This window comes from Propithecus coquereli, unplaced genomic scaffold (genome assembly GCF_000956105.1).
Source record: "Propithecus coquereli isolate 6110/MARCELLA unplaced genomic scaffold, Pcoq_1.0 Scaffold77, whole genome shotgun sequence".
NCBI classification, from domain to species: Eukaryota; Metazoa; Chordata; class Mammalia; order Primates; family Indriidae; genus Propithecus; species Propithecus coquereli.
This window is the reverse complement of record NW_012153840.1, coordinates 6582445-6609646: the sequence shown is the minus strand read 5'-3', so window position 1 is coordinate 6609646 and position 27202 is coordinate 6582445. Positions and strand designations below refer to the sequence as shown.

Here is a 27202-nt window from a genome sequence, read left to right as displayed (position 1 = left end):
TTCGCGCCGGGCTCCGCGCGCGGTCTTTTCCCTCCGGCCGCTGGGGGGCGCGCCCGAGCCGCCGCCTCCGCCGGCGCCCCGCCCACCCCGGCTCGCCCCGCGCTCCGATTGGCTGCGCGGCGGGAGCGCGCCGAGTCAGGGAGGGGGAAGGCGCGCGCTGGCTACAAAGCAGCGAAGGTCACGGCGGGAGGAGGCGCGCGCCGCCGCCCCGCGTCCCGCCTGCGGCCCGCGCCCCGGCCCCGCCGCCGCCCGCAGTCCTCCGCGAGCCATGGAGGGAGTGAGCGCGCTGCTGGCCAGCTGCCCTACGGCCGGCCTGGCCGGCGGCCTGGGCGTCACGGCGTGCGCCGCAGCCGGCGTGCTGATCTACCGGATCGCGCGGAGGTGAGTGCGCGGCCCGGCCCCACGCGGCCTTCGGCGCCGCCCGGGCCCGCTGCCCGGCCCCGGCCCGGCTTCTGTGCCGCGGAGGGGCCCGCGGGGGCCGCGGCGGGGACACGCTGCTCGTGGACGCGCGAAGACCCGCTGTGCGCGACCGCGGGGCGAGTTCGGATTCCCGGTCGGGAAGCGGCTGGGGAGTCTGGCCGGGGGCGGGAACTCCGGGAGCGCGGGTGCGGGCGGGAGCGGCGGCGGTGCGGGGGTTGTAAACTTCTTCCTTCCGGGAGCCCTGGGCCTTTGCAGCCTGCGGGAGAGTCGAGCGCGGGGTCGAGGCCGAAGCTCTCCTGGTCGTCGGCGGCACGTTCAGGGTGGTAATGGCTGGCGCTCGCTCAGGGATTTTTCTGCACGCTTCGAGTCAGCCCAGTACAGAGACACGACTCCCGCTCTCCCTAGAGAAGCCGAGGGACAATGAGGCCACATAAATTGTTATTGGAAGAGTCAAAGGATTTTTTACTGAAGGATCCTGCAGTGCTAACCCTGGACTAGACCTCCCAGAGGTGAGGGAAGCCTGAGATACCTGAGGGCTGCGGCCCCCAGCGCTGCGCTGGGCTCACAGGTCCTGCAGACCCCTATATTCAGAGCTGGCCTCTCTCGTCGACCTCCATGGGCAGGAATAAAAGTGTGGTGACCTCTTGCTTCAGCAGGGCTACATTTCCTCACCTGATCCACCTTCCCAGGAGACAGGGAGAAACGTGGGGTTGTAAGGACACCCCTAGAGATGGGGTGGGTGGTTTTGCAGCTCCAGCAAGGGGTGTGTGAAGCTCAGGTCTTAGGTGAAGGGAGCGAAAGAACTTGCCCACACTCACCCAACAGCAAGTGTCAGAGCTCGGATTTGAACCCTGGCAGTCTGGCTGGTGGGTGTGTTCTTCCTTCACTGATAGCATGTACTGCTTTTCTCCCTAAGGGGGAAAACAGAAAAAGAAATGAGAGTGGTTGAGTCACAGAGGCTTCCTGGAGGAGGATGAGGTGGGAGGGACATCAGCTGTGTCTGGAGAACTGAGGAGGGCAGGCAGCTGGGGATTGAGTGAGCTCCCAACTTAAGGGTCCTTGACAACCCAAGTCTCTCCATGTCCCAGTTTCTGCCCAATTTCTGAAAGCTGGAGGGGCGTGCAGGACCAGCTGGTCCAAACCGGTCATTTTATACGCAAGGGAACAGAGACGTGAGGCGATTTGCTCAGATCCCCAGAGCATGTTGACAGCAGAGCTGGAGCCCCGTTTTCTTCCGGGGTGATGCTGCCTCTCAGCTAACCCAGAAGGGGGAGTGTTGCCGCAAGGACCAGAGCCTGGGTGAGGGCATGGTCTCCAAGCCACGCACCGTCTCAGTTGTGATTGGCGAGGCTGGATTTGGACTGGGTGGCTCCCTGTGCCACAGTCGTCCATGTCCTGGGCTGTGGCTCTTCTCAGGGGTCCAGCCTCCCCTTCCTGGCCTGCTAGCCACAGCTTTTTGTCTCCAGGAGATAGGCGTCTAGGGCCTTGGAGAGGTGTTGTGCAAGTTGGTGCAGTGGGAGCTGGGAGGGTACCTGGAAGTCCTTTCATGCCCCTGGGTGACACCAGATGGTTGTGATGCAGCATTTTGACCATTGCTGTTGACTGGGCAGAAAAGGGCCAGCCCCTGCCAGGATGCTCTAAAATGTCCTCATGGAGCACTGGGTTTCGCCTGGAGGTCATAAATTGGCCGCTGTCACAATTTAGAAGCACCACTAATCTGGCAAGAGGCCCTTCTCCCTCCACGGACAGTGAGGAAGCATTGGCTCTGGCCACAACACTGGTTTTGGATGACCCTTGGGAGGGCGTGTAAGGAGAGTTGTTTTTGGAAGGCGACTTGGCTGGATGGGTGTTTGCAGGCTCAGCACAGAGATGGCAGAGGGCAGGAAAGTGGCCGCGAGGAGGATGTGAAGGGAACGCCCTCTTGGTGCTCCAGGTCAGTTGCGTCCTCTGCTGTAGGACTGGCTGAGGTGCTGGGGGAGGAAGTCCCTTTGCCGAAGGGCTCAGGTCCTCCCAGAGCCTCAGACAAGGCTGACCCCTGGAGTCCTCTCACCCTGTCATAGTTATTAATGGGAGCAGCTGACACATAAGTGCTGATGATGTGCCGTAAGCACTTGCACACTGCCACTTTGCGAAACTGGGCGGCAGCCACCCAGGGTCCTCCTGTTCTCCCCCTTTTACAGTTAAGGAAACAGAGGCTTGGGGAGGTTGGGCTGCCTGCCCCGCATCATCCAGCTGTTAAATGGCAGAGCTCTGCCTCGCGCCAGCTCTTCAGCTGTCAGCCAAGCTTCACGCCCTCGGTGCTTCTCTGCACCCACTCAGGGCCACCACTGTCAGCACAGTCATGGGGCAGAAGCCCACATTACACTCCCCTGGGCTTGCTCACCCCTGCAGCCAGGCTGTGGTGAGGCCTGTAGCTCCCTAGGCTCCCCTTCCCCTTGACTCTGGTGCTTGAGTGTGTCCTTGTCCCTCATCACATTATGTCCAGGACTCATCCTCTGCAAGCACAGCCCTGTTCTTGTCACCCTCTACACATCTGTTGGTGTTTATTGAGATTGCCTACTTTCTAGTGTCTGGGGACAAAGAGGATGCAGCCTTCCAGGTTATGCAGCAGAGCCTGGTGCTGGTGTTCTGAGTCCCCTGTGTGGCCCCACTCGCTCTCCCAGTGCTGCGTGCTCTCTCGGAGTGGTGTGGTCCCCTCCCTCTGCCTTTTGCTGTGCTGGTGAGCACAGCTGCTCTTTAGAGCGACAGCAGATGCCCGGCTTATTGGTCTTTCTTCTGTGTCATCTGTCACCAGCTGCCCTGTGAGGTCGTCATTCTTGTCCTTGTGTCCAGGTCAGAAGTGGAGTGTCTTGTTCACTTTTGCATTTCTGCAAGCCTGTCGTGGCACTTGGTGAACTGATGGAATGATTTGCCCTCTCCAGGCTGGGGTTTGTTCCCAGAGGCGTGGGGTGGGGGTTTCTGTCTCGGCGTTGGAGGCATTGCAGTGGACTTAACGTGTTTTGCTTTGAGGCTGAGGCCAGAGGCCCTGAGACTCATTGGGTCCTGGCAGTGCTGAGTTTTGTTTTGGTGCCACTGTCACTAAAGCCCCTTCTCCAATTCTGCCAGTTAGATGAAACAACATGGGTTGTCCAACATGTGTTGTCCACCAGAAGAGCAAGTGAGGAGCCACCTGTGACACTGTCCTGGGATGTCCTCTTGGTTCTCTGCCAGATGCTGACCTCTGGCTCCCTGGGTCCCTTAGGGAACCCCCAGCCTGACTTTTTTTCTTTTCTTTTTTGTTTTTAGAGACTGGATCTCATTCTGTCACCTAGGCTGGAGTGCAGTGGCCCAGTCATAGCTCACTGTAGCCTGAACTCCTGGGCTCAACCTGTCCTCACCTCAGCCTCCCAAGTAGCTGGGACTACAGGCACACGCCACCACGCCGACTAATTTTTTGATTTTTGTAGAGACAGGGTTTCAGTGTGTTGCTCAGACTGGTAGACTGTTACAGTCTTTCAGAACGCCCACTGGGGCCAGTACATGGTGCCCAAGGTCACGAGCAGTGTGCTAGGCCCCTCTCGCAGAGGCCATGCTCTTGGCACGGTCTGGTGGACATACTGGCCTGCTCACCTTCCGAGCTCCCCAAGGCAGGGACCAAGCCCCATGCAGTGCCTCCTCCACGTGGCACAGCTCTGGGCACACAGAGGTGCCCGACCCCTGACCAAGGACCCAGAGTGGCAGGCTCGCTACTAGAACAGACTCCTTTTCACCTGTAGAGAATGGTGAGATGTCAGGGCAGGAGCTTTGTTTTAACTCAGTGTCTGTGTTCAGGGCTGACGGAGTGGTGGTGTTACAGGCACATGTCCGTCTTTTTTCCCTCAACATGTGTTCTGGGATGGTGGGGGGGGACGGGTATGGAGCATGTAACTGCCCCAGCTCCTTCTGGGGGGCCCACCCGCCCGGGGCTGCCTCAGGACTCCCCTGGGTCCCCAGGAGCTCAGCATCAAGGTAGCAGGGGCTCAGAGAGCAGCTTCCAGATCCTCCCACCCAGCCGCCCACTTGTCCTGTGGGCCAAGTTGCTGTCCTCCCAGAGCCTGGACCTCTCTTGGCTGTGTTACAGGGACATTGTCTTGTCACCTCAAACCTCATCCATCAAGTAGTTTGTCCCAGAGCCAAGTTGGGGACAGAGGTTGGCTTGAGGGAGAGAGTGAGTTGAAGAGTTTATGAGGGAAGCTTGGGCGGCGTTTCCTTGAGCAAAGACAGGGCCCAGGGCTAGGCTGGTGTGGAAGAGATTGGCCCAGATCCTGCCTTGACAGGCCGGAGCGGAGGCACACATGGGACTGCGCCAGCCTGCCCTGGAGACTTTGTCCGAGCTGTGAGATGGGCTATGGGGTCAGACGGTTTTGCATTCGTTCGTGTGACTGATGTGAGTCTCTGGAAGGCCGCAGCGCTGGCACTGAGGGTGGGGGGACCTGAGGTTCATACCCAGCACCCCATTGTGGCTCCTTCGTCCATCTGCCTCTCGGGGTCTGCAGGGCCTCTCAAAGGACGCCTTGGCAGGTAGAGCCGCTCAAGGGAGTGCCCCACCTCCACCCCCCACCCCCAGCCATGAAGGGATTACCAAGGGCTGAGGGTGACAGGAGCTGGAGCTGCTGGCCCTGGGGACAAGGGCTAATCCCTTGCCTCCTCTTCTCGCCTCGGCTTCCAGGCCAGCTCATTCTGGATGCGTGCAGCCATTTCCCTAGCAACAGAGCTGGAGAGTCAGAGTGAAGCATGACTTCCTAGGGCGGGCGGGCTTCATGGCGGGCTCCCTGGACTGAAGCCACAGTCCCTGCTCACCTGTCATTGGTCCCCTGGGCAGGCTCAAAGATTGACCTTCCCTTTCAAACAGGGTAAGAGGGCTGAGGGCCCTTCGTGGGGGTGGAGGGGCCCGTCACCCAGAGGTGGTTGGGTGCAGAGCCTTGTCCCAAGCATGGGGCCCTGGGGTTGGGGGTAGCTGGGGGTGGGCCGATGAGAGAGGTCACAGCCAGGTCATCACCCATCAGGATACGCTTCCACGCACAGGGACAAAGAGGCCTGTAAAGCAGGTACAAATTAGCACAGAGCAAGCCAATGCTTAATTGCCCAAGAATGCCGAGTGTGGGCACCGTGGCAGAGCAGGTTTCCAGGCCTCCTGCCATGGCCACATCGGCGCCCAGTGAAACTGTGAATGCCGAGCGCTTTCCTACATTCTCTTGTTGGATCCTCACGGCAGCCTCTCCAGGGCAGGGACTCTCGGCCGCTCCATCCGACAGGTGAGGGAATGAAATGGAGGCCGCCGTGAGCGCGCGTGCGCTGCCCAGCGTCTGGCTCACTTCCGCGCTGCTGCCTGCGGGCCCCGAGCTGCTGACAAGACGCAGCAATGCCTTGTCCACTGTGAGGGCTCTGGCCTGAGCTGGGGCAGCGGCATGGTGAGGCTGCAGGGCCTAGTTCCGTCTCCTCTTCTCTATCCAAGCCTCCCCTCTCCCACGTAACTACGACTTAAGGGACACTTACTCTAGGCCAGTCGCTGTGGCACTTCCCAGAGCAGTCCCTTTTGAGGGAGATGCTCTTGTCCCCAACTGACAGGTGATAAGAGGACTCCCTTAACCTGCCACCATCAGTGGAAGAGAGTGGTGGGACAAGGCCAGGTGGCAACAATGGGTCGGGAGCTGGAGCCCAACTTCCCAGGGGCCAGCCTCCCCCAGGCCACTGACAAACCTAGGGACGGGGTTGTGACAGAACAAGCACCTTTGTGTGTTTTCTGTCATCGCATCCTTGTAACATGTGGAAGCTGTGGGTGCTCCCACTTTGCAGATGTGGGCACTGAGGCTGGGAGGGCAGGAATTTCCCGGGCACACATCCAGAAGTATTCAAAGCCGGGGACTCTGGCTCCCGGAAGCATGGCTCCATCCTTTCTCTGAGCAGCACCTCAGGATGAAAAGGCCGTGGGGCTGTGCTGTCCGGTTCCGTGGACAGTAGGCCATCTGGCCAGGGGGGTGGCTGCCCGCTTTGGCAGGACCCGGACAGTACCCCAGAGCTGGAGGAGGACAGGACAGGGCTCAGGACTCCAGCAGCTGTTGCCCATTGCCTATATTGTGTCTAGAGAGGTTTGCTGGGCAGTTGCTTTATGTCTCCACCATGCCCCGCAGCCAGCGAGGCAAGTGGAGGGGGCCCAGAGCATAGATCCCCAGTGTCTGGGCCGGGATTATCCCGGAGGCCCCACCTGTCACCACACATGTGGTCAGCAAGCACCACTGGGGGCCTGCCTGCCTTGTATCCTCCGCCAGGGAGAGTTGGCCCCCAGCTGAGCAGCTGTCACTAGTCCCCACCCCTCAGCCTCCTTGGTGCTCACCCTCCTGGGGACTCTGGGAAGCACGGGAGGCTCCTTTCCATCTGGAAATTCCTCCGGGAGCACCACTTCCACAGCCTGGGAGCAAGGAGCTGGTGGGGAGGGGCTGTCCTGGGGCCTGGCTGGCCCTGTTGCCCCCATGTGTGGGGACAGGCCCCAGGACATGGGGGACTGGTGGCCCTGGGTCGCCATGTGGGCACGCTGGAGCCTAGGAGCCTGGAGGGCCGAGGAGCCCGAGTTGGCTGTGGCCACCTTGCTTGGCCCTGCCGGGTAGACACAGCAACATCCAGCTTGAGTTCCTCGCCCTCAGGCATTGTTTCCTCTTCCGCCAGCCTGCGTCTCCAGCTGGGAGTCCCTGGGTCCTGCTTTTGCGCCCTTTCCCTGGTGGCCCAGGGGCAGGCCATGGACGAACCCCGCTGAGCGGGCATCAAGGTCTTCAGGCTGACCCCACTCTTTCCTCATCCCCAGGATGAAACCAACGCATACGATGGTCAACTGCTGGTTCTGCAACCAGGACACGCTGGTGCCCTATGGGAACCGCAACTGCTGGGACTGCCCTCACTGCGAGCAGTACAACGGCTTCCAGGAGGTACAGGCGGGTGCGGGGCCACTGCCTCCTAGATGGGCACCCAGCGGCAGCCTGCCCACCCCAGGACTGGTGGCCCCACACCCCCTCTTCTGCCAGGACCTGAGCAGAGTGCTTCACCCACATCGCCATGGTCGACACACCACTGCCCTGGTGCTGCATCCTCATTTGAGGAGGAGGAACCAGGCTCAGGGAGCCATGGTGACTCGTCCAAAGTCACACCACTAAAAGTGTCACGTTTAGGGTTCAAACCCAGATCTTTCTGGCTCTGCAGCCCATCCTGTGTGTTAGATCAGGGTTAGCGAACCTTTTCTGCAACAGAAAGCTCTGCTGAGCCACTGTAAATAATACATGAATGAATGAGCCTGGCTGTGTTCCGGGAAAACTTCATTCCAAAAACAGGCAGCCACTCCATGGCCATGGCCTGCCGACCCCTCGCTAGACCCAGGTTTGCAGGCTGAGTTCGAGAGCGGGGGGTTCTAAGGACTGTGCCCGGTAGCAGGGTGTGGTTGGGAGGCGGGTTCCACGCCCTGCTATGTGCTTAGGCTGGGTGGCTTCACTCAGTATCTGGGCCTTTGGGTTCCCTACAAATGTCTTTGGAAGAAAAGCTGCTGCTGTTGCATGTAAAAAAGAAAGAATGGAATGCCTGGGAGCCACCGTCACTTCCCAGCGTGTCCCTGCACGGGACCCCTGGCACCAAGCCTGAGCCAGCCGGGGAGGGAGGCTCGCCCACTGACCATGAGTCCCGCCCTCCTCTCCCAGAACGGCGACTATAACAAGCCGATCCCTGCCCAGTACATGGAGCACCTGAACCACGTGGTGAGCAGCACTCCCAGCCTCCGCGACCCCGCGCAGCCGCAGCAGTGGGTGAGCAGCCAAGTGCTGCTGTGTAAGAGGTGCAGCCACCACCAGACCACCAAGATCAAGCAGCTGGCTGCCTTCTCTCCACGCGAGGAGGTGAGGCCGGGACAGGGAGGGCCTTTCTGGGGAGGGGGTGCTTAGAGCAGCTGAGGGGACAGGCACGCGTGCAAGGCACTGGCTGGGTGCCGTCTCTGGGCGTCTGGCCCCTGCTCCGCCGGACAGCAGCTTTTCTGTCCCGAGTGCCCAAAGGGCCCCCCTCACCCTGACCCCTGCCAGCCACACATTCCAGGGTATCTTAGTTCTCCCATCTCAGTTGTAGCCGAGCTGCTTCTCCCAGTGCCTTGTGGTCACTGCTGTCTGGTTCCAAGCCTAAGAACACCGTGGAAACACCAGTGCCTGCCAGTCCAGAGGAGTTTGTCCCTGGGCCAAGGGAGGTAGGGATCCTGGGCTCCAGCTGCGGCCCTGTTGGACCCATACTGTCCTCATCCCTCTAAGTCAGTCTTGCTCGTTGGCAGCCTAGGCAGTTTGTTCTGAGAGTTGGCAGAGAATGCTGCTGGCTTCTAGGAGAGGAAGGAAGCTAGCTGGATGCTGCTGAGAGGCTTGGCGTTAGGAGTTGGGCTGAGCTGGGAGCTTCGCCTTCCCTGTGCCCACCGTGGAGCCCAGGAGCCCTGTTACCTGGTTACTCCTGTCCACCCCCTACCCCAGACCTCAGCTAGCCGGGGTCCTGTGACCTCAAGAGGCAGATCCCAGCTGAGACCCAGAGACTTTGGCTTTCCCAGGGTCCAGCCTAGGAGGGAAGAAGAACAGGTGAACTCACACCAAGGCAGAGAGAGATGGGGAACATGCAGAAGGGGAAGGAAGGTGTGACTCAGCAGCCAGGCGGTTTTCCTGGAATGCTCGGTCCCAGCAAGAGATCACACTGATGCCTCACCCCGCCACTGCGGACTGAAATGTTTGGCTTTCTTGGAAACAGGAAGGGAGAGGTGCATTGCTGCATCTGTGAGGGGAGAGGGGGGATGGGATCTGTCTTCTGGGCTGCTCCAAAAGCCTAAAGAACCCTCTGCCCCCTCTGAGGCCCAGGCCCGGGCAGGGCCTCTCTAGTGCATTTCACACCCTCAGGCCCAAGGGGAAGCCCTGCTTCAAGGTCGTCTGTGTGCCCACCTTGCCATACGCAGTGGGCAGAGGGGGAAGCAGGTTCAAAGTGGGGATGATGTGCCCATGGTCACCCCCTTGTGAATGGCAAGGCCAGGATCTCAACCCAGGTCCAGGCTGTAAGATGAGCAGCTCAGCCACCTCCTCGACCCCCGACACCGATCCTCTGTGCCCCCGCCCTGCAGGGCAGGTACGATGAGGAGGTGGAGGTGTACCGGCACCACCTGGAGCAGATGTACAAGCTGTGCCGGCCGTGCCAGGCGGCCGTCGAGTACTACATCAAACACCAGAACCGCCAGCTGCGCGCCCTGCTGCTCAGCCACCAGTTCAAGCGCCGCGAGGCCGACCAGACCCACGTGCAGGTTTGAGGCGGGTTCCACGCGGCACCTGGGGCATCGAGGCGCGGAGTTTGTACGGGAAACCCTCGCAGAGGGCTGGGTCCTGTGACCAGAGGGCAGCTCTTCAGAGCGGAGACCCTTTTCCTTGGAGAAACAACCTGCCCCTGGGGCCACCGTCCCACCCTGCCCCCCAGGTCTCTTCATGTCATCATTCAGAATAGAGAGTGACCAGTTTCATCATGTATTCCTCATTTACATATCCGAGCATGGGTTTGGGGTTGCCTTGCTGTATCCGAGCACTTCCTGACACCGTCGCGTTCGTTCCTCACAGCAAGCTTTGTGGTGCACTCTTAGCTGCTGGGACCCCGTCTACAGCTGTGGAAACCACACTGAGGGAGGCTAAGAAGCTTGCACAGGGCCACACATAAGGCCATGTACTTGGTGTGTGGTGACGCCAGGATTTGAACCTGGTTAAAACTACTGATTTTTATCACAGTACTCAGTTAATGGAATATTCTGGTTTTTAAAAATCAGATATAGTAGCAAGTAGTTTTAGAAGTAAAAACTACCCCCTCAAGTCCCCAGATACGTGCCCTGAGTCTGGTTGCTGTGTGGTTTCTAGTCTGCGGCTGGACCTCTAACCACACCGCTGCGCTGCCACCGCCTGGTCCTTGGACCTGTGGTTCTCATTCTGGCCACCGTGTTCCTGGTCTGAATAACTTACTACTGTATTTTTAAGTTTAATTGTTGCCAGAGTTATCTGTACATTTATGTCAATTCCAGTTAAAGTCACTATAGCAATTTTTGGTGAGGACATGACAAAATGATTGAAAAATGTATTTGGAGGAATAAGGTCACCATGATACGGAAGAGACTTCCGTAAAAGGAGAGCGTGATGGGCAGCACTGCTCCCCCCGCAGAGTGGGCCCCGCGGGTGCAGGTCCAGGGTGGCACAGGCCTTGGAACCGAGCGGCGCCTTTGAGCAGAGCTGGGGTATGGGAAGAGGGTGCCTGGTGGGATCCTTCAGTGCAGAGTGGCACCAGGAGTGGCTGTGGGTGGCTCTGTGGCCACCTCGCTGACCTGCCTCTCTCCCTCCTCAGAGCTTCTGCTCCTCCGCAGCGAAGGCCCCGGCCCAGGTCATCCTGCTCCGTGCCCTGGCCTTCCTGGCCTGCGCTTTCCTGCTGACCGCCGCGCTCTATGGCAGCAGTGACTCCTTCGCCCCAGGAGCTGCCCTGCCCCTGGCCCTGCCACCTGGTGGCAATGGCTCTGCCACACCTGACAACAGCAGTGCCCCTGGGGCTGAGGGCTGGCGGCAGCTGCTGGGCCTGCTGCCCGAGCACACAGCAGAGAAGCTGCGCGAGGCCTGGGCCTTCGGGCAGAGCCACCAGATGGGTGTCGTGGTGCTGGGCCTGCTCACCTGCCTCCTGGCCATGCTGCTGGCCGGCCGCATCAGGTGAGTGTGGGGCCGTGGGCACGGGTGGTCTCAGGGTTTGTGTGCTGGGTGGCTGCCTGGAGGCAGGAGACAGGAGCCAGGAGGCCCCGTTGGGAGCACAGCCCCAGGCCGAACCCTTCTCTGTAGCTGGAGCAAGACTCAGTCCCTATTCTCTAGGGGCTGGGAGTCAGGCGAGCGAGGTGGGACAGCAAATGCCCTCAGGGGCAGCGGCACCGAGGCCAGCTCACTACTTACCTGCTGCGAGCTGGGGCCCAGCTGCCCTGTTTCTCTGCCTCAGGCTCCTGTCCGTAAAGTTGGGGTGTGGTAACCACCTGCCTCGTGGGCTGTGGCGGCTCATGCGGGGTGCTCCCTGAGCAGGAGCAGGCCCTGTGCGAATGCTGTGGTGTCCATATCGCCCGCCACTCCTCACAGTGACTCTGAGGGAGCTTTTCTTAGCCCCATTTTACTAGCGCACGGAGCCGGGCTGCGTGTGAGTGTGCAGGGATTCTGAGGCCCACGCTCTCCTCCTGGCTCTGGATTCTGCTCTCTGATCAGGGCCGAGAGGTCTCGCCCCACCTTGGGGGCTCACCGGCTGCTCTCCCTGCAGGCTCCGGAGGATCGATGCCTTCTGCACCTGCCTGTGGGCCCTGCTGCTGGGGCTGCACCTGGCGGAGCAGCATCTGCAGATGGCCTCGCCCAGCTGGCTGGACACGCTCAAGTTCAGCACCACGTCCCTGTGCTGCCTGGTGGGCTTCACGGCAGCTGTGGCCACAAGGAAGGCGACGGGCCCGCGGAGGTTCCGGCCCCGAAGGTCAGAGAAGCAGCCGTGACTGCGGGGGGAGGACAGATGGACGGACAGGCCCAGGCTTTGCCCCAGCCCGGAGCAGGGCACCTCTCTGTCTTGCCTCTTCTTACCTGCCTCACTCGCGCCCCCCCCAGCTTAGAGCCTGGTCCTGGCCCAGCCCCTCAGCCTGTCCGTCTTTTCCCTTCTGGCTCCGCCAAGCTATCCCCAAGTGTCCTGTGGCTACTCACCACTGCCATCACCTCTCTGGCCAAAGACCCTTTCGCTGCCCCAGTGACCAGAATATAGCCAGCACCCACACCACCTGCCTCTGACCCTGGCTTCCTGCTGGCAGCTCAGGCACCCCTCCTCTCGCCACAGCCTGTTCCTGGCTCTGACGCCACTGGAGGAGGGCGTGGGCCTGCCCTCTGCCCCTCTGTGCCTCTGCTCAGTGGCCACAGGCTGGGCCCTTGGTGCGTGCCCTGACCACGCAGGCTGCTTGTCACAGCAGATGCTACTCAGCAGAGTGATGGGCCAGAACAGCCTGCCCCCGCCCCCATCCCTACATGGAACCTCTGGTCTGCTGTGCCACCATGGGTCCCCCACAGTGCCCCCTTGCTGGGACAGCCCTGCAGGAGGCGGTGGAACCACGAAGGAGGCAGGCCTGCCCCTCTGGGTCCACTACTCAATGCCCTGCTCCAAGACCTTCCTGAGACCCGTGATCCTTCAGCCTCCTCCCCCGGGAATGGAGAGTACAATTCTTGGGCCGTCTGGCCTTGACCTTGAGTTTGTGGGTCAAGACCCCTCCCAAGGTGGACACTAGAAAGTCCTGCTTCTTGTGGTCAGCAGGTTTGCTCTTCACAGCCAGGCTGTGGTGGGTGTTTGCCCACCTGGAGGAGTCTTAGTCCTTTGTTCATTAGGTGTCACTGAGCACCGCTGTGGGCCAGGCAGAAAGAAGCAGGCGTGCGTGCTCTGCCCCCGAAAGGCGGGATCCCTTTCCTGTTAGCTGGGGGCTAGAGTTGGGCCTTCCTGGGCCGCGGCTTTCCTTGAATGTGCTTGTTAGCTCTGTTCCTCCTTAGGCCTGGGGTGTCCCATTTCCTCCACTCACCCTGTAAGGATGCCCAAGGTCAGCACAGATAAGGGGCCCAAGGGACACATAGGCCCTTGGTGACACTAGGCCATTGTCATCTTGTCCTTCTCTGGCCGATCACAGCCTCCCCAAGCCCCTGGCACAATGCCCAGGCTCCAGCTCTCCACGTCTCTGTGTGGCCACCACAGGCCCACACAGCCCAGCCTTACTCTGCTCAAGTCAGGTGGGGGGGTCCCCAATGGGGGCGTGCCCAGGGGTGCTGCCTCCCAAAGTCATGCCCAGGGGAGGCTACAGACCTGCTTGTCAGTAGCTGTGCTCTGCTGGGCAGGCCCTTGCAGTTCCCAGCCTCAGTTTACAATCTGGAATGAGAGGTGAGTCCTTTCCAGGGCCCGCGGGCATGAGCATTATACGAAGTGGCGTGTGAGGACACGCTTTGGAAATCGAGGTGTCGTCCACATGCATGGGAGGTTCTCATCCTGGGGGCTACATCCAAGAGTCACAGCCAGAGTTGGGGGACCAAGGGCTTCCCCCACCTGTCATGTTGCCCTCTGGTGGCCCCAGAGTGGGCTGCACACTCCCTCCAGGGCCCATGTGTCCTGCCATTTGTCACTCGGAGCATAAGTTCCCTACCCCCAGGTGTGGCCCAGAGTGTCCCGGCTCCTCTGATCCGTGCTCTAGGGCCCAGGGGAGGCAAAGACAGATGATGTGTGTGAGGGTCACACCCAACTTCCTGGATCTGAGGAGGCAGGTAGGTGGGAGGTACCCTGGTGAGCTCCACGTGGAGCCCCGCAGGGAGGCAGAGTGGTGCCTGGGCTCCACTATTGTGAATCCGCCACCTTTGAGGGTCCTAAGAGGCCACCCCAGCCCCCGAGCCCCAGCGATTGGATAGTAGCCCGCTCCCTGTGCATCACCCGCATGTCATGAGCCCAGGTGGGCTTCTGTGGCCAGTGAGCTGTGACTGCAGACAAGGCCCTATGGGCTCCGCTTGCGCCTCTGTGGAGGTGAGATGAAAACCCCTCTGAAAAGACGGGGACAGGCCGAGTCCTGTTGGCTCAGCAGTGAAGAGGGTGGGGTTGGGTCAGAGCAGCCTCGGGTAGCATGTCTGGCCGCCTGCCTGTCCTTTCCCCCAGCCTCCCACCCCCAGAAAGAGCCTAAGAGAAACGGAGGTGGCAGGTCAGGAGAGGCGGGTCTGTCTGCCGTGCATGCCATTGCTCGTGTCTCGACTCCCGTTCTCGAGGAAGTTTTGACAGTGTGACACTGATTTCTGCTTTTCTTGGCATTGGGTAGAAGCAGGACATCTGTGCGTATGTGTGTATTTAAATTAAATTATTTATAATAACCAGAACCAGCTCTTGCTGGCCAGCATCCCCTGCTAAGCAGACGTCTCTCCCGCCCTGTGGTGGGGTGTGGAGGGACATCTCCTGAGATGGCCGTCATCAGAGCAAGGATTCCTGGCCTTCTTAGAGTTTTGTGTGACTTTTTAAAATTACCCATCTGTCCCTTAAAGTTTCGTCACTTGGAGAACATGCCAGTACCTTGTGACGTTACTGGAGGAAGTGTGGGCACCACTGCGTTTGGGCTCATTGCTGGAAATGTGTCACCCCTGCCGGGGACTTCTCTCTCCCTTGCTGGGGTCGGCTGTCAGGGTGGGATCCTCCTAGGTGCGGGGTGACCGTCCCTGAGACAAGAGCAAGGTCTTCACCCTCCAGGTCTGGGATCCCCACCCGGGCTGAGCAGGCTCCCCAGGGACACTTGCCTGGGAGCAAACGACCAGGACGTACCCTCCAGACCGCCCCACCCGGCCCAGAAAGGAGCCTGTGTCCTTTCTGTCCATGACTGTCACTGAGTCTCATCTGTGTCGTGTAGTAGAATTGTGGATAATTGTCTAGTGACCCTCAAATCGCTGTAACCCCCGATTCTGGTGTAGATGTCGTGTTTTGGATGCTGTGTTTTAAATAAATGCCTCCCGGGGGGGGGCCCCTGCTTTTACCCATTGGCGTCAGGTACCGCGTCTTTTTTCTTCCACGCTTCCTCAGGAAGGCTTCTGTGGCAGGCCTGGGGGTGGGTGGACTTCAGGCGCGTCCGCTGGAGTCCGCGTGGGGAGTCAGGATTGGGAGCTGGGGACGATGACGCCAGGCGGCTCTGGGGGCCCCGCTCTCCTCGCTGGCCTTGCCGGATCGTACCTTTCCTGTCTCAATAAACTGCTGCTTAAAACGTAGTCCTCTCTCTCTCCTTCCACTCTTGACTCGGACTGGGACTGGGATGGAGAAGACCAGACATCTCCCCCAGAATCACTATCCTGAGGTGGAGGCACAGGCTTGGATTCTCAGCCTTTAGTCCCTCTCTGAGATGTGGTTTGGGGGTGCAGGGCGGTCTCAGGGGGCCTCTCACCAGAGGAAGTGTCGGTACCTTTGAAGTTCTCTGGAACCTGACGGAGATTGGGCTCCTTTAACCAGAGGCTCCCTGGGGGACCCTCAGGCGGAGCAGAACCCTCCCTGCCCAGCCCTGAGAACTCACAGTTGGCGCTGTAAGAGGACCCGCTCTCTGAGTGATGTCACTGTGTCTCCCAGCCAGAGGGGTCAGGCCGCCAGAGAACTCCCTATAGCTCCTACATTTTCAGTGGCACCGAAATTGGGAACAGCACCTGTGCCAGGTGGCCGGGAGATGGGTTGGGAGCACTGGGACAGCCCCAGGTGAACAGGAGCTGGGTGGGGTGGGGAAGAACTGGCGATACCCAGCAGCTCCTCCTGGAGCTGACGCTTGGGGCCAAGGGTCGTGGGGCCCAGCAGGCCGCCTCTGAAGCCCATAGCCTGGCTGGGGCTCTCACTGCGTCCCCAGCCGGCCTGCCTGCTCCTGTGCCCTTGGCTGACTCCTGGGTGTGCTGTGCACTGCCTGGAGGTGGGTGGGCACAGGAAGGCCCACACAGAGCCCTGCTGCCATCTGCTGGAGGGGCCTGGCACCAACTCTTTTCCCACCGAGCGTCAGGCATGATCAGAGCAAGTGTCCAAAGGCCCCACCCACTCCTTCACTGCCCCTGCAGGGCCTGACAGTGTCTTCCTCCTCTGTTCTGTTGCCCGAGGTAGTATCAAATTCTAGAATGACAACACAAAGTCTTATTTTCTGTTTAGACATGGATCTTTCCCAGAGTCTTAGGGGCAAGGTGGACATAGGACAGTGGGGGAACGAGAGTGTGTCCAGCCTGGGGCCCAGGTGACCGGGCCCTTCTGCCTGGGCACAGATGCCTCCTGCCTTGATCCCCATTTGGTCCCCAAACCCTGGGCCTCACCTTTGGTTCCAGAGTCTAGGTGGCCTCCTGGTACCTTGGAAGGCATTAAAAAGGTCATGATTTTTCAGGAGGTCAACAGCTGACCCCGTGCTTTACTTATAAAACTTTTTCTAAGGGGAAAATGGCTGGTGGCATGTGGCTTGGCTGGTGGTCCCCAAGCACTGGGTGGTGACAGGCACCTTAGCCGGCTCCAGGTACCGTAGCCAGCTCCGGCTCACTGCGGGGCCTGAGCCAGCCTGCCCCTTCATCCGGCCATTGTCTGCTGGGCTCATTTGTCCCTTGGCACCGAGGTAAGGCTGGACCCCCGCAGCTCCGTCCGGATGGCGGACTAATGTATTAACGGTCTCTGTTCCTCTCTCCCCTCCGTAATCAGGTGCCTTAATCAGAAGCATGGTTGACGTTCTGGCGTGGGGCCATCAGGTCCTGTTTGATTTGTACCATCTCGAGTTAAAGGGACACTGTCACCTGTCTTTCAGGCAGCTGTGTGGTTGTTTACAGTCTTTTCTAAGTTCGAGTTAGGTGTGTGTCCCGGGAGGGCCTGTCTCAGGGGATTACAGGGCCTGGCCACCTCCCTTCTGCTCCACCAGGGACTTTAGAGGAGTTTCCAGCCAGAGAACAGGAGGCAGCCTACCGAAGGCAGAGCTGCAGTGGGACTTCCAGGAATCGAGCCAGGGGGCTCCCAGAGCTGTGCTGGGGCCTCCATTCCTGAGGTCCAGGCCGGTCTGGGTGACCAGCCTGTGTGTCTCTGAGCTTGGCTGCTCTGTCGGGAGGCTCTGGGCATGGGACAGGAAGTGGCAAGGAGTCCAAGTCTGTTAACCTTCACTGAGTGCCTGCTGTGGGACTGGGCATTTGTTTAAGGTGAAGGGTTGGCTTGAGGTTGGCAAGGGCGACAGTGTCACTTTAATACCGAGGCTCGTAGTGGAACTAGTGTGCTGTGAGCTGAGGGGGTCGGAGGGGGCATGCCGGGAGGGCTGGGTCACGCTGGCACCTCCCAGCCACCCGCTCCTAATGGCACGAGTGTGGTCAGACTGCTTTTCTGCTTCAACTAATGCACGCCCCCACTGGGACCCCGACTCAGGCCCCCACCTTGCACCGGGGGAGAGGGCTCGGGCCCTGCTGTGTAAGGGCCCCCTCCAGAACCTTCAGGCTGACCCTCTTCCTCTCCCGTGCCCGATGGGCCCTTACAGGTACTTCCCAGGAGACTCTGCTGGCCTCTTCCCCACCAGCCCCAGCCTGGCCATCCCTTGCCCGAGCGTCGGCGGCTCTTCACCGTCTTTGTTCGTCCCCACCCCGCCTGGCTTCCTGCCCCTTGCCAACCAGCAGCTGTTCCAGTCTCCCCGACGGGCCTCGCCCTCTTCACTGCCAGGCCGCCTCAGCCGGGCCCTCTCGCTGGGAACCATACCCTCTCTGACCCGAGCAGGTGAGAAGTGCGCAGGCGTCCGCGGACAGGTGGGTTGGGAGCAGCTGGGGCAGGGCTGTGGTGGGTGCACAGTGGGGGTAGTGCCGGGAATGTTTAGCGCTCCTGCCACCCTGACAGGCAGGTCTGGACTCAGGGCCTGGTGCAGCCACACAGGAGCTGCCCTCGACCAAGGCTCGTACCTGCCCTGAGCCTCAGTTTCCCCACAAAGAAACAGGGCTAATAGTAGAAGGCACCTTGTGAGCAGTTGTGAAGGTAAAATGAGATGACATTTAATGTGCTTCACAGGGTACCTGGCACCTATGGGTGCTCGGTAAACATATGCTCACTGGGCTTTGTCTTTTTTTTGTTGTTTTTTAAGAGACAGGATCTCGCTCTGTCGCCCAGGCTGGAATGCAGTGGCTTTATCAGAGCTCACAGCAACCTCCAACTCCTGGGCTCAAGCGATCCTCCTGCCTCAGCCTCCCAAGCAGCTGAGACTACAGGCACGCGCCACCATGCCTGGATGATTTTTCTATTTTTTGTACAGTTGAGGTCTCATTATGTTGCCCAGGCTGGTCTTGAACCCCTGGCCTCAAGTGATCCTCCCGCCTCAGCCTCCCAAAGTGCTGGGATGACGGGCGTGAGCCTCTGCACCCGGCCTGAGCTTTGTCTTTTGCTATGGTTCTTACCATTCTGGCTGCTGCTGTTGGGACTGGGGCCCTGGGGACGGAAACGGTGCCCTGAGCCTTTCCGTGGGGTCTGAGCACACAGGGCTTCCATCCAGGTCAGCCGCGTCTGTTGAGTGCTTGCTGCTGGTGGCCCTGAAAGGACCAAGAGCTGTGCCCTGTCTTAAAGCACTTTGCCGCATCCTTCACCTCTCCCAGCAGGATCTTCTAGGAAGTCAGTTGTAGATGAAACACAAAGTCAAACATACTTGGAGGCCCACGAGTATTCTGTGACGAACCTCTTGACCTCTGGGAAGCCACCTGGCACATACGGGGTTGCCTTGCTCTGGGTGATATCTCTCGGGGGCTGGCTCTCTGAGTACCAGGCCTGATGCTGGCAGTGCTGGGGGCTGTGAGGCAGGATCCTAGCCTCAAAGAATGTGGGTGGCATCACAGTTAGCCCAGCTCCTCATTATTAAATCACGGTCACCGGGCTTAGAAATGCACAGTCAGGGTCTTGTTTAAGCCTTTGAACTCTGCCAAGCAGGGCCTTTAGTGCCCGGTCACACACCCCTCTGAGCCTCGGTTTCCCTCTGTGTTTGCCCAAGGTTCTGCTGCTGCTAAGAACTAGGCTTTGAGCCGGGGCTGTCTGAGGTGTGCAAGTGAGCGTCCTCCGAGATGGAGGTGGGTCACCCTGCCGGCAGGGACAGCTCACTGGAGGAGACAGTGTCTCAGCTGAGCGGGAGGGAGGGTTTGAGGCCCTCGGGTCGGGTGAAGGTGTGATTACCCCTAGTATAGAGATCCGGATTCTGGATGTTTCTCTGTGACTGAATACGAGCCCAGTTGCTGGGGAGAGTGGCCACTAGAATGTTCCTAAGCCCCTGCCCGGCGCCAGGCCCGGCACACGGCTCAAGGGACGGTAGCAGACAAGTCACAGCCAAGGTCTGGCCTGGTTCAGGCCCTGGGTGCTGGGGGCCTCCATGGGCACCTCGTGAGCAGCACCTGGGATGAGGAGACCCTGGACGTGGGAACTGGGGAGGCCCTGCAGTTGGGGCCCCAAACTGCTCTCTGGAGCCCCCATCAGGCACTGGGACAGAGTTGGAGGCCTCAGGTTGGGGGTGGGGCCTGGGTGCAGCTCAGGTGCAGGCCTCATCCCAGTTAATCATTCCGCAGGGACTTGACCCCAGAGGGGAGCAATTCCTGGTCCTCATATTTCCCAGAAAGTAAATGCCGGGTTGAAAATCAGAACCCCAGGCTCCGCCCTGCCACCCACCCTTCCTCTGGAGAATACCCCTGCCTGCTGCCAAGGGTCCTTTGGCCCCATCTGCTGGTCTGACAGAGGTGAAATAAGGGACACGGACTTGGGGCCACATGGCGGTTCCTCCAGCCTCGTCATCACCCAGGGCGAGTAGTGTTACCTGCCGGTGTCCTGTTCCCCATCCAGGACTGGGGCTGGTAATGCACTCTTCACAGGGTGCCGCGAGGATGACACGCAGGAAACCAGAGTGCCTGGAGTGGCCACATCCCCTGGGAGTAGCCCAGCGGAGCCCCTTAGTCCCAGCTCGTGCGTGCGCCTCACTGCACCCTAACCTCTTCCTCTAAGTGGTGCGGCTGTGCCTCCGGGGCTGTGGTGGGATGAAGGGAGAGCAGCCCGCAAAGAGCCTGAAGCAGGCCCTCGGCAGGTGTGGCCGCTTCTGTGACCCTGGGGGCAGATGGATAACAGCAGAGGCCTCGCTCCCCCCGTGTGGCTAAAGGTCAGGGTGTGTTGCTTGCACCCCAAGGTGGATATTATGATGGTTTTACTTTACCCCTAAGCAGAGATGTCTGTCTGTGTTTTCAGGGGGCCCCAGCCTGGCAGCTCTTGAACAAAATTTGGGGTGGGGGAGGAAACTGTGCAGAGTGCCTGGTGCTCCTGAGAGGACTCTGCATTCTGACCGAGGCTGATGGCACCAGGGACTTCCATTTCAAGCCCCTCAGGAGGGGAAGGTGGCAGTCCCAGGGCTGGCTCAGGCCTCTGGGTTGGGGCTTCCCACCCACCGAGAACAGGCCATCTCCCCACTGAGGCTCAAGGCAAGGGCACAAGACAGCCCATCCGAGCTGGCAGCAGGGTCCTGCGGGGTGCAGGCTGGTCTCAGAATGCCTGGTGATGGGTGGGACCCTAAAGTCTCCATTGCCAGGGTGGGTTAGAGGGACAGCTTCTTGCAGGTCTTTGGCTCACCTAACCAGGAGACCAGGGCTCAGGGTTGTGGTCCTCTGTTTCCCCAGCTCTGTTCCTCTGCTGCGGGCTTCCTCCCTGCGTCCTGCAGCCCGTGCCCAGCAGGAAACCCTCTCCCAGCACCCACAGGATGGGTTCCGCAAGGACTCTGATTGGGGCGCTTGGGTTATGTGACCACCCTTACCCAGTCACGTGCTGGTCAGGGCCTGCGTCCCTGGCCTGGTGGGGGGAGGGGCAGGCGGAGCACTGTGACCCGTGCAAGCTGGGCCAGACCCTTCAGAGGCAGCGCACAGGGGATGGAGCAGCGCCACCCCCAACACTCAGCTCTCAGCCGGGCACTAGGGGGAACCCAGAGGTGTGAGATGCCCCGCCCTTGGGGTGCATTTCTTTTAGGAAACAGCAGTGTGTTTGACGCTCCCTGGGGTCCTGCGCAGGCAGCAGGGACTGCAGTTAGTGGAGAAAGTGGGTCTCAAGGTGGCCGGGAAGGCGGGGCCTGTGGAAAGAAAGACAGAGTGAGGAGGAGTCGGGTATGCCCAGATGCCAGCTCCTCCTGTCTCCTGCCGTGAGCGTTGGTTTCTTTATCTGTAAAGTGAGGGTACTCGCAGCATACCTCAGACAGCATCTGGGGGGTCAGATGAGCGCCTGTGCTTCTGTGAAAGCAAATCTGTAAACGACAAAGGTTGTATTTCGGCAGAACATCTGCAGGAGCTGTGGGGAGGCGGAGGGGTGGAGCGGGCAGGAGTGGAGAGGGCGGGCTCCCCCAGTCCAAGGCCTAACGTGTGCCACCTTTCTCATTTGTCCCCAGACTCAGGCTATCTGTTCAGCGGGAGCCGCCCACCATCTCAGGTGTCCCGAGCTGGGGAGCTTCCTGTTTCAGGTGAGGGGAACAGGCTGGGAGGAGGGGTGGGGAAGCTGCCTCAGCTGGTGCAGCGTGAGGCCGGGGGACTCCAGGGCACAGTGGTTTGCATGCGGTTTGGAGCCAGATAGGCCCCAAATGCGTGTTCAAATTTCAGCCCTGGGCAAGTGACTAACATGCCCATGGCTCAGTTTCCTGTTGTGTGAATGGGGGCGATAGTTACTAGGATCGGACGATACCACGCTGCCATCCTTACTAGCAACTGTGGACAGGTGGTATATACACCAGGGGGCCAGCCGCCAGCAGGGGCTCGGGTCAGCTGACCTTGAGTCCCTGGAGTTGGCTCCTGTCCATCCTTGCTCTCAACTGAGGAAGCTGCCAGGGGCTTTGGGTAGAACTTGAGGGCGGGGGGGCCTTGGTTGGGGTTCGTTGTTTTCCCCCTCCCTCAGGTGCCTGGTGGGGCACAGACCCCTCCTTGCTCAGGCTCCTGGCGGGGCTGCCTCTGCCCCCCCATCTCTGCACGACCTGTCCTTTCTTCCTGGGGCAATAGAGGAAAAGCACCAGGACTGAATGGCACACAGCAAGCATTCTGTCTTCGGTCGCCTATCTTCATGTTACTGTCATTGCCTTTTTTGTCATCCTCCCTCCAGATTACTTCTCTCTGCTGTCAGGGAGCTGGCCCTCCTCCCCGCTGCCTTCCCCGGCGCCCTCCGTGGCTGGCTCCGTGGCCTCCAGCTCTGGGTCCCTGCGCCACCGCCACCGCAGGCCCCTCATCAGCCCTGCCCGGCTCAACCTGAAGGGCCAGAAGCTCCTGCTGTTCCAGACACCGCCCGGGGAGGCCCCCGCCACCCCCAGCAGCTCGGACGCACACTCACATCACAACGGCAGCCTCTTCGCTGTGGAGCCACCCCAGGTGCCCCGGAGGCAGCCCGTGCAGGACACGAAGCACACCTTGGGTATGGCCTTTGACCGCCCCGCAGGGCCGCGGGAGTCCCTCTGCAGCCAGGAGGCCTTCGAGTGCAGCGGTGGGGCCGGTCCTTGCTCTGGCAGCCTGTGTGTCATCTCTAAGCTCAGACACCCCGGGTCTGGCTCTGTGACTCGAACCCTCTAGGACATTGCCCTCTACTGGCTGATTTTATTTTCTTCTTTTGCACTTGACCTTCAGGGGCCTCTGTTGCTTGGGACTGATTGAAAATACATCATGCACTGCCAGGCTGGGTCTGGTCACAGATTTTTTTTTTTTTTTGCTCAAATGGTGCTGTGCTACACAGCATTCAACATTTTTAATTAGGCCCCAACCTTTAAAATCTACACCTTCCACGTGAATTTGCGAATTTCCTGTGTCTCCTACACTGTCAGCAGATCTGGCCACACTGGGCCTGGGTACTGGCCGACAGGTGGCAGCGCAGTTGGGGTCCATGTCCCAGGCTCTGCCACCTCTGCCCCATCATCGGCCAGGGCCTGTTGGCATTTGAGTTTGCAGCTCCTGATCTAAAACCAGCCACCCCCACAGTGCTGTGCAGCCAGGATCCGAACAAGAACCTGGTCCCCTGCTGCCTGGGGTCGGGGGAGTGGGTTGTGACAGGCTGGCTCACCACTTCTGAGGACTGTCCTGGGATTGGAAGTAGAGCTGCTGCATGTCTGTCCCTGGGGGCAGCAGTGAGCAGCACTGAGATGCACGCCCTTTTCTCTGCAGACGTGAGATCGCAGCCGGAAGGAGGCAGTGCCTGCAGCAGCCGCTCCATCAAAAAAGAGGACGACTCGTCCCAGTCATCCACCTGCGTGGTGGACACCACCACCAGGGGCTGCGCAGAGGAGGCCGCCGCCTGGAGAGGTCTTCACCCCGGTTGGGGGTGGGGGGCTTGGGTCTGAAGCCGCCATGTCCTGGTAGATGCAGAGCACTGACAGTCACAGCTTCAGTTCCTCAGCTGCACCAGCCACGTTTCAAGTGCTCAGCGTGGCCTGTGGCTGCTGCATAGGACAGCACAGGCACGGAGGACCGCCGTCACGGCCGCAGGTTCTTAGAGAAGCTGGGCACGCTCAGGGTGGCTTAGTGCAGGGCTGCAGCCTGTGTGGGCGTGCACAGCTGCCTGGTTCAAACCGCAGCACCTCTGCTCCCTGACCAGGCACAGGGCGCAAGCTCAGATCAACGCCCGTTACTCCACCCTGGGAGGGGGCAGGCAGATCAGCAAGTGGGGTTTTTCCTGAGAAGATCATTTTGATCTGGCTCTGGAAGCCGGTGCTGCCCCCAGCTCAGGTGGGATCTGCGGTGGTGGCCCGGCATCATGAGGCCGTGGGGACAGTGCAGGCTCAGGCTTAGGGTGGGTGGACCGGGGCCACCTGCTGATTAGCTCAGGGGCCTGGGCAGGGTACTCTTCCCCTGAAGTCCCTCTGTGTCCTTGTCTGTAAGAAGATGTCACAGTTACCCTTCATTGCCCAGCTGTATGCATGTGACAGCCCAGCCCAGGCCCTGCCTGGTGGCTCAGGCCAGGACAGGCCTTCCGGGGCCAGGGTTCAACCAAGTGACTTGGGCAGGTCTTCCCTGCTAAGGAGATCTTTGGGCCTTGAGAAAAACTGGGGGGCCTCCCAGCCTGGGGAGCACCTGGGTGGGGCCTTGAGGCCTTTACCAGCTGCCTCCTGCGGGGCTGGGGGAGGCTGGCGTGGGGAGTTGCTGCTCAGCTGCACCCCATGTGTGTCTCTGACCTGGTCTCTCTGCACTCGCAGGTCGTTTCGGCCCCTCGCTGGTCCGGGGCCTCCTGGCTGTGAGCTTGGCGGCCAACGCCCTCTTCACCTCGGCGTACCTGTACCAGAGCCTGCGCTGACCCGCTGTTGCTGACCCTCAGAGGGTAGCGCCCGGTGCATGCTGTTCCCACCACTGCCGGCCTCAGAGCCCTCCCTGGAGGGGCTGCTGCCCTGGCCCTCGTCTCCAGGGCCCTTGACCTTGCGGGACCGTGAGCCCCTGCCCTCAGGACGCCTGCGCCTCCTCCCCTGACAGACAGCTGGGCTGAGTGTGGGTCTGGAGTCACACTCCTGCCCGCCCATCTCTTTGGCTGACATCGGTTGTGTGTTTGGTGCTGACACTCTGACCCTGAAGCCAGGGATCCCCAAGGGCTGCGTGACCCTGGGGTCCCACCGTTCTGCCCCGCCTGGCGGGACACAGCACTACTGTAACCCAGCAGTCCAGGCTGCCCTGGGCTCTGTGCCCACGGGCCATGCTGACATCCTTGTACTGTACTCCCCTGGGGGGAGGGAGGGGGACAGCCCTTGGGCCACACATCCTCACCCTGCCTGGGAGAAGAGAACCTCCCTTGGGTGGCCCTGAGGAAGGGTGTCATCGGCCCACCTTGCCCTTCTGTGCGGGTGGGCAGAGGGGCACCTGGTGGTCTCAGAGCCCCTAGGTCTCAGCAGCCAGGAGCCCAGCTGCGCCTTCGGGACCAGTGTACACACCTGCCCTCCCCTCCCCTCTGGCTCCCCTCTCCTGCTGGGTATACCCCTGTTCTGTGACCTCTGGTGACCTTCCCAGGAAGCAGCCCCATTTCCCCAAGAACATAGCCCAGGGCCTACCTCACCCCATTTTTCCAGGCCTGGCTTGCTGGCCCCTGGGCCCTGCCTTGAGCAGTAGGGCAGGCTGGGTGGGGGGGCCTTCAGGTCTCAGATGCGGCTGGACCTCTCCCCAACCCTGCTGGGCACCTGGCTCCTCTCAGCCACTGAGACCCCACTGTCCCTTGCGTTCTGTTCCCGCTGGACTCCACATGACCTCTGCCTCCCAGGCCACCCACTGGCTTTCTTTCCTGCCCACTGCCCTTGGTCCCTCCACTGCCCTCTGGCTGACCCGCCCCGGGAGGAGTGAGCAGGGGCTTCGGTCTGGGCGGGGCAGTGTGAGTGTCTGTCCATGCAGAGTCTGTGCCACCGGGGGAGGAGTCGGCTGCCGCAGTGAGTTCTGAGAATGGGGGGGATCACAGGGGCAGGAGGAAGGGTCTTCACTCTGTCATTCAGGGATAAAGTTTAATTTTATTTTTCTACACATTTTGCCAGGTAAGGCATTTTGCTGATAAGCAGGATGTCCCCAATTCTCCCTGCTAGGGAGGTTTCATTTTTTTAAGCTTTGGGTGCTTTTTTAATAATTATTTTTAACATGTGGGGAAGGAGACTGTGCTGACTACACTCTCCCCCTCCTCCCCACTCCTGTCCTGAGAGCTCCCCACGCTGCACCCCGCCCCGTCCCCCCCAGAACGTGGGGAGCGGGCGGGGGCGGGGCCAGGACTCCAGTCCAACTGCCACAGATGGTTCCAACTCGGAGATGGTGCCTCTTGGTCCCCATTTGTATGGTGGGCGTGTGTGTCGAGTTTTTTAATTTTATTTTGTGCTTAACCAAACCAAACTCCATTCCCAAACGCCCTTCCTCGCCGGCTCCTCTCCAGCCGGGCCAGCCTGGCCTCCCCTGCCCCGACCACGGTCCCAGCACCCCCGAGGGGCAGGGGACAGGCGGGCAGGAGGGGCTTTTGCTTCTGTCTCAAACAGAAAACACAACCTTATTTTTCTTTACAAAAACAAAAAAGGAAACCAAAAAAGATACAACCTTTGAACTGTGCCTTGCAGTCTGGTCTTCATTCTCATCTGCTGGGGGCTCCGGCCAGTGGGGTGGGGTAGCTCCTCTGCGGTGGAAGAGGCTTCATTCACTTTAGTACCAGCCTGGAGTGGAGACTGGGGCTCAGGGCATGGGGTGGCGGGCGCAGGGCAACCTGACCGTTCCCTGAGGGAGCTGGAAAGGAGACTCCTGCCTGGGTGGGGGCTGGGCTGAAAGAAGGTGTTCCAGACAGGGCAGCACGAGAGCCGGGGGCAGGGAGTGCCCTGCTGGTCTCTTCAGCAAAGCCTGTCCCAACTGGCAGCCCCTGCAGAGACAGGGGTCAGCATGCAACAGCGACCTTGTCTTCCCCAAGCACAGTCAGGATGGCCCTGGGATCCCCCCAGCCTTCAGGTGCAGAGCCGGGCACTGCCAGTCCTGGTCGGCTCTGCCCTGCCTGGGCAGGAGGCTGCAGGGGGTGGGAGTTTGGAGATGCACTGGCCCCCTGCTGAGCAGGGAGGGCAGGGTAGGGGGGTGGTGAGGGACAGGCCGCCTGAGTGTCACAAGCACCGGTTCTGGGGTCGGGCAGTCCAGGGACTCTGGGGTCTGCGTTTCTGTTGGCTTCACAGGGTGGCCACCCAGGGCTGCTGTGGGGAGGATTAAGCCACAGCTGGATGCAGAGGGAGCCCCAATCAGGGTGTCACTCCACAGACCCAGTGCCCTCCAGGCCGGTGTGGGCTCCCAGAGACCACAGGTGATTGGAGCCCCACCCCAGGGCAGGTGGGAGTGGGGCCTGCTGACTGCACCCAGCGGCTGCCCCCAGGTGGAGCCACCAACGCACCTGAGTTCACCAACCCAGAAGTCCTTGAGATGTTTCCTGGGGAGGCTCATCCCACTCTTATCTGTGAACCTGAGGCTCGAAACAAGTCAGACACCCCACCCAGCCCCTTCTCCAGGGCTCCTTCCCCTCCCTGGCGTGACAGGGAGCAGTGGGGCACAGTCCCACTTGTGTGGTTTCCATGAGAGATTCCCCCCTTAGGGTTTATGTGTCCTTATCAACACCATCTATTTTCTTATAAAAGGGAAACACGTTTACTATATAGATATATGTATATATTTTGAGACAGAGTCTCACTGTGTTGCCCAGGCTAGAGTGCTGTGGTGTCAGCCTAGCTCAAGCAACCTCAAACTCCTGGGCTCAAGCGATC

At 60.2% G+C, this 27202-nt stretch overlaps 1 protein-coding gene across 1 annotated transcript; it reads left to right on the top strand.

Moving 5' to 3' along the window:
* Positions 1–248: 248 nt before the first annotated feature.
* Positions 249–25920, top strand: TMEM201 (transmembrane protein 201). The gene is made up of 11 exons (XM_012662668.1): positions 249–381; positions 7238–7358; positions 8118–8312; positions 9554–9730; positions 10807–11159; positions 11746–11949; positions 17483–17715; positions 21380–21451; positions 22081–22386; positions 23127–23264; positions 24155–25920. Exons 1-11 carry the CDS (start codon positions 269–271, stop codon positions 24250–24252), a joined length of 2010 nt encoding a protein of 669 aa, XP_012518122.1. The 5' UTR covers positions 249–268; the 3' UTR covers positions 24253–25920.
* Positions 25921–27202: the final 1282 nt, after the last annotated feature.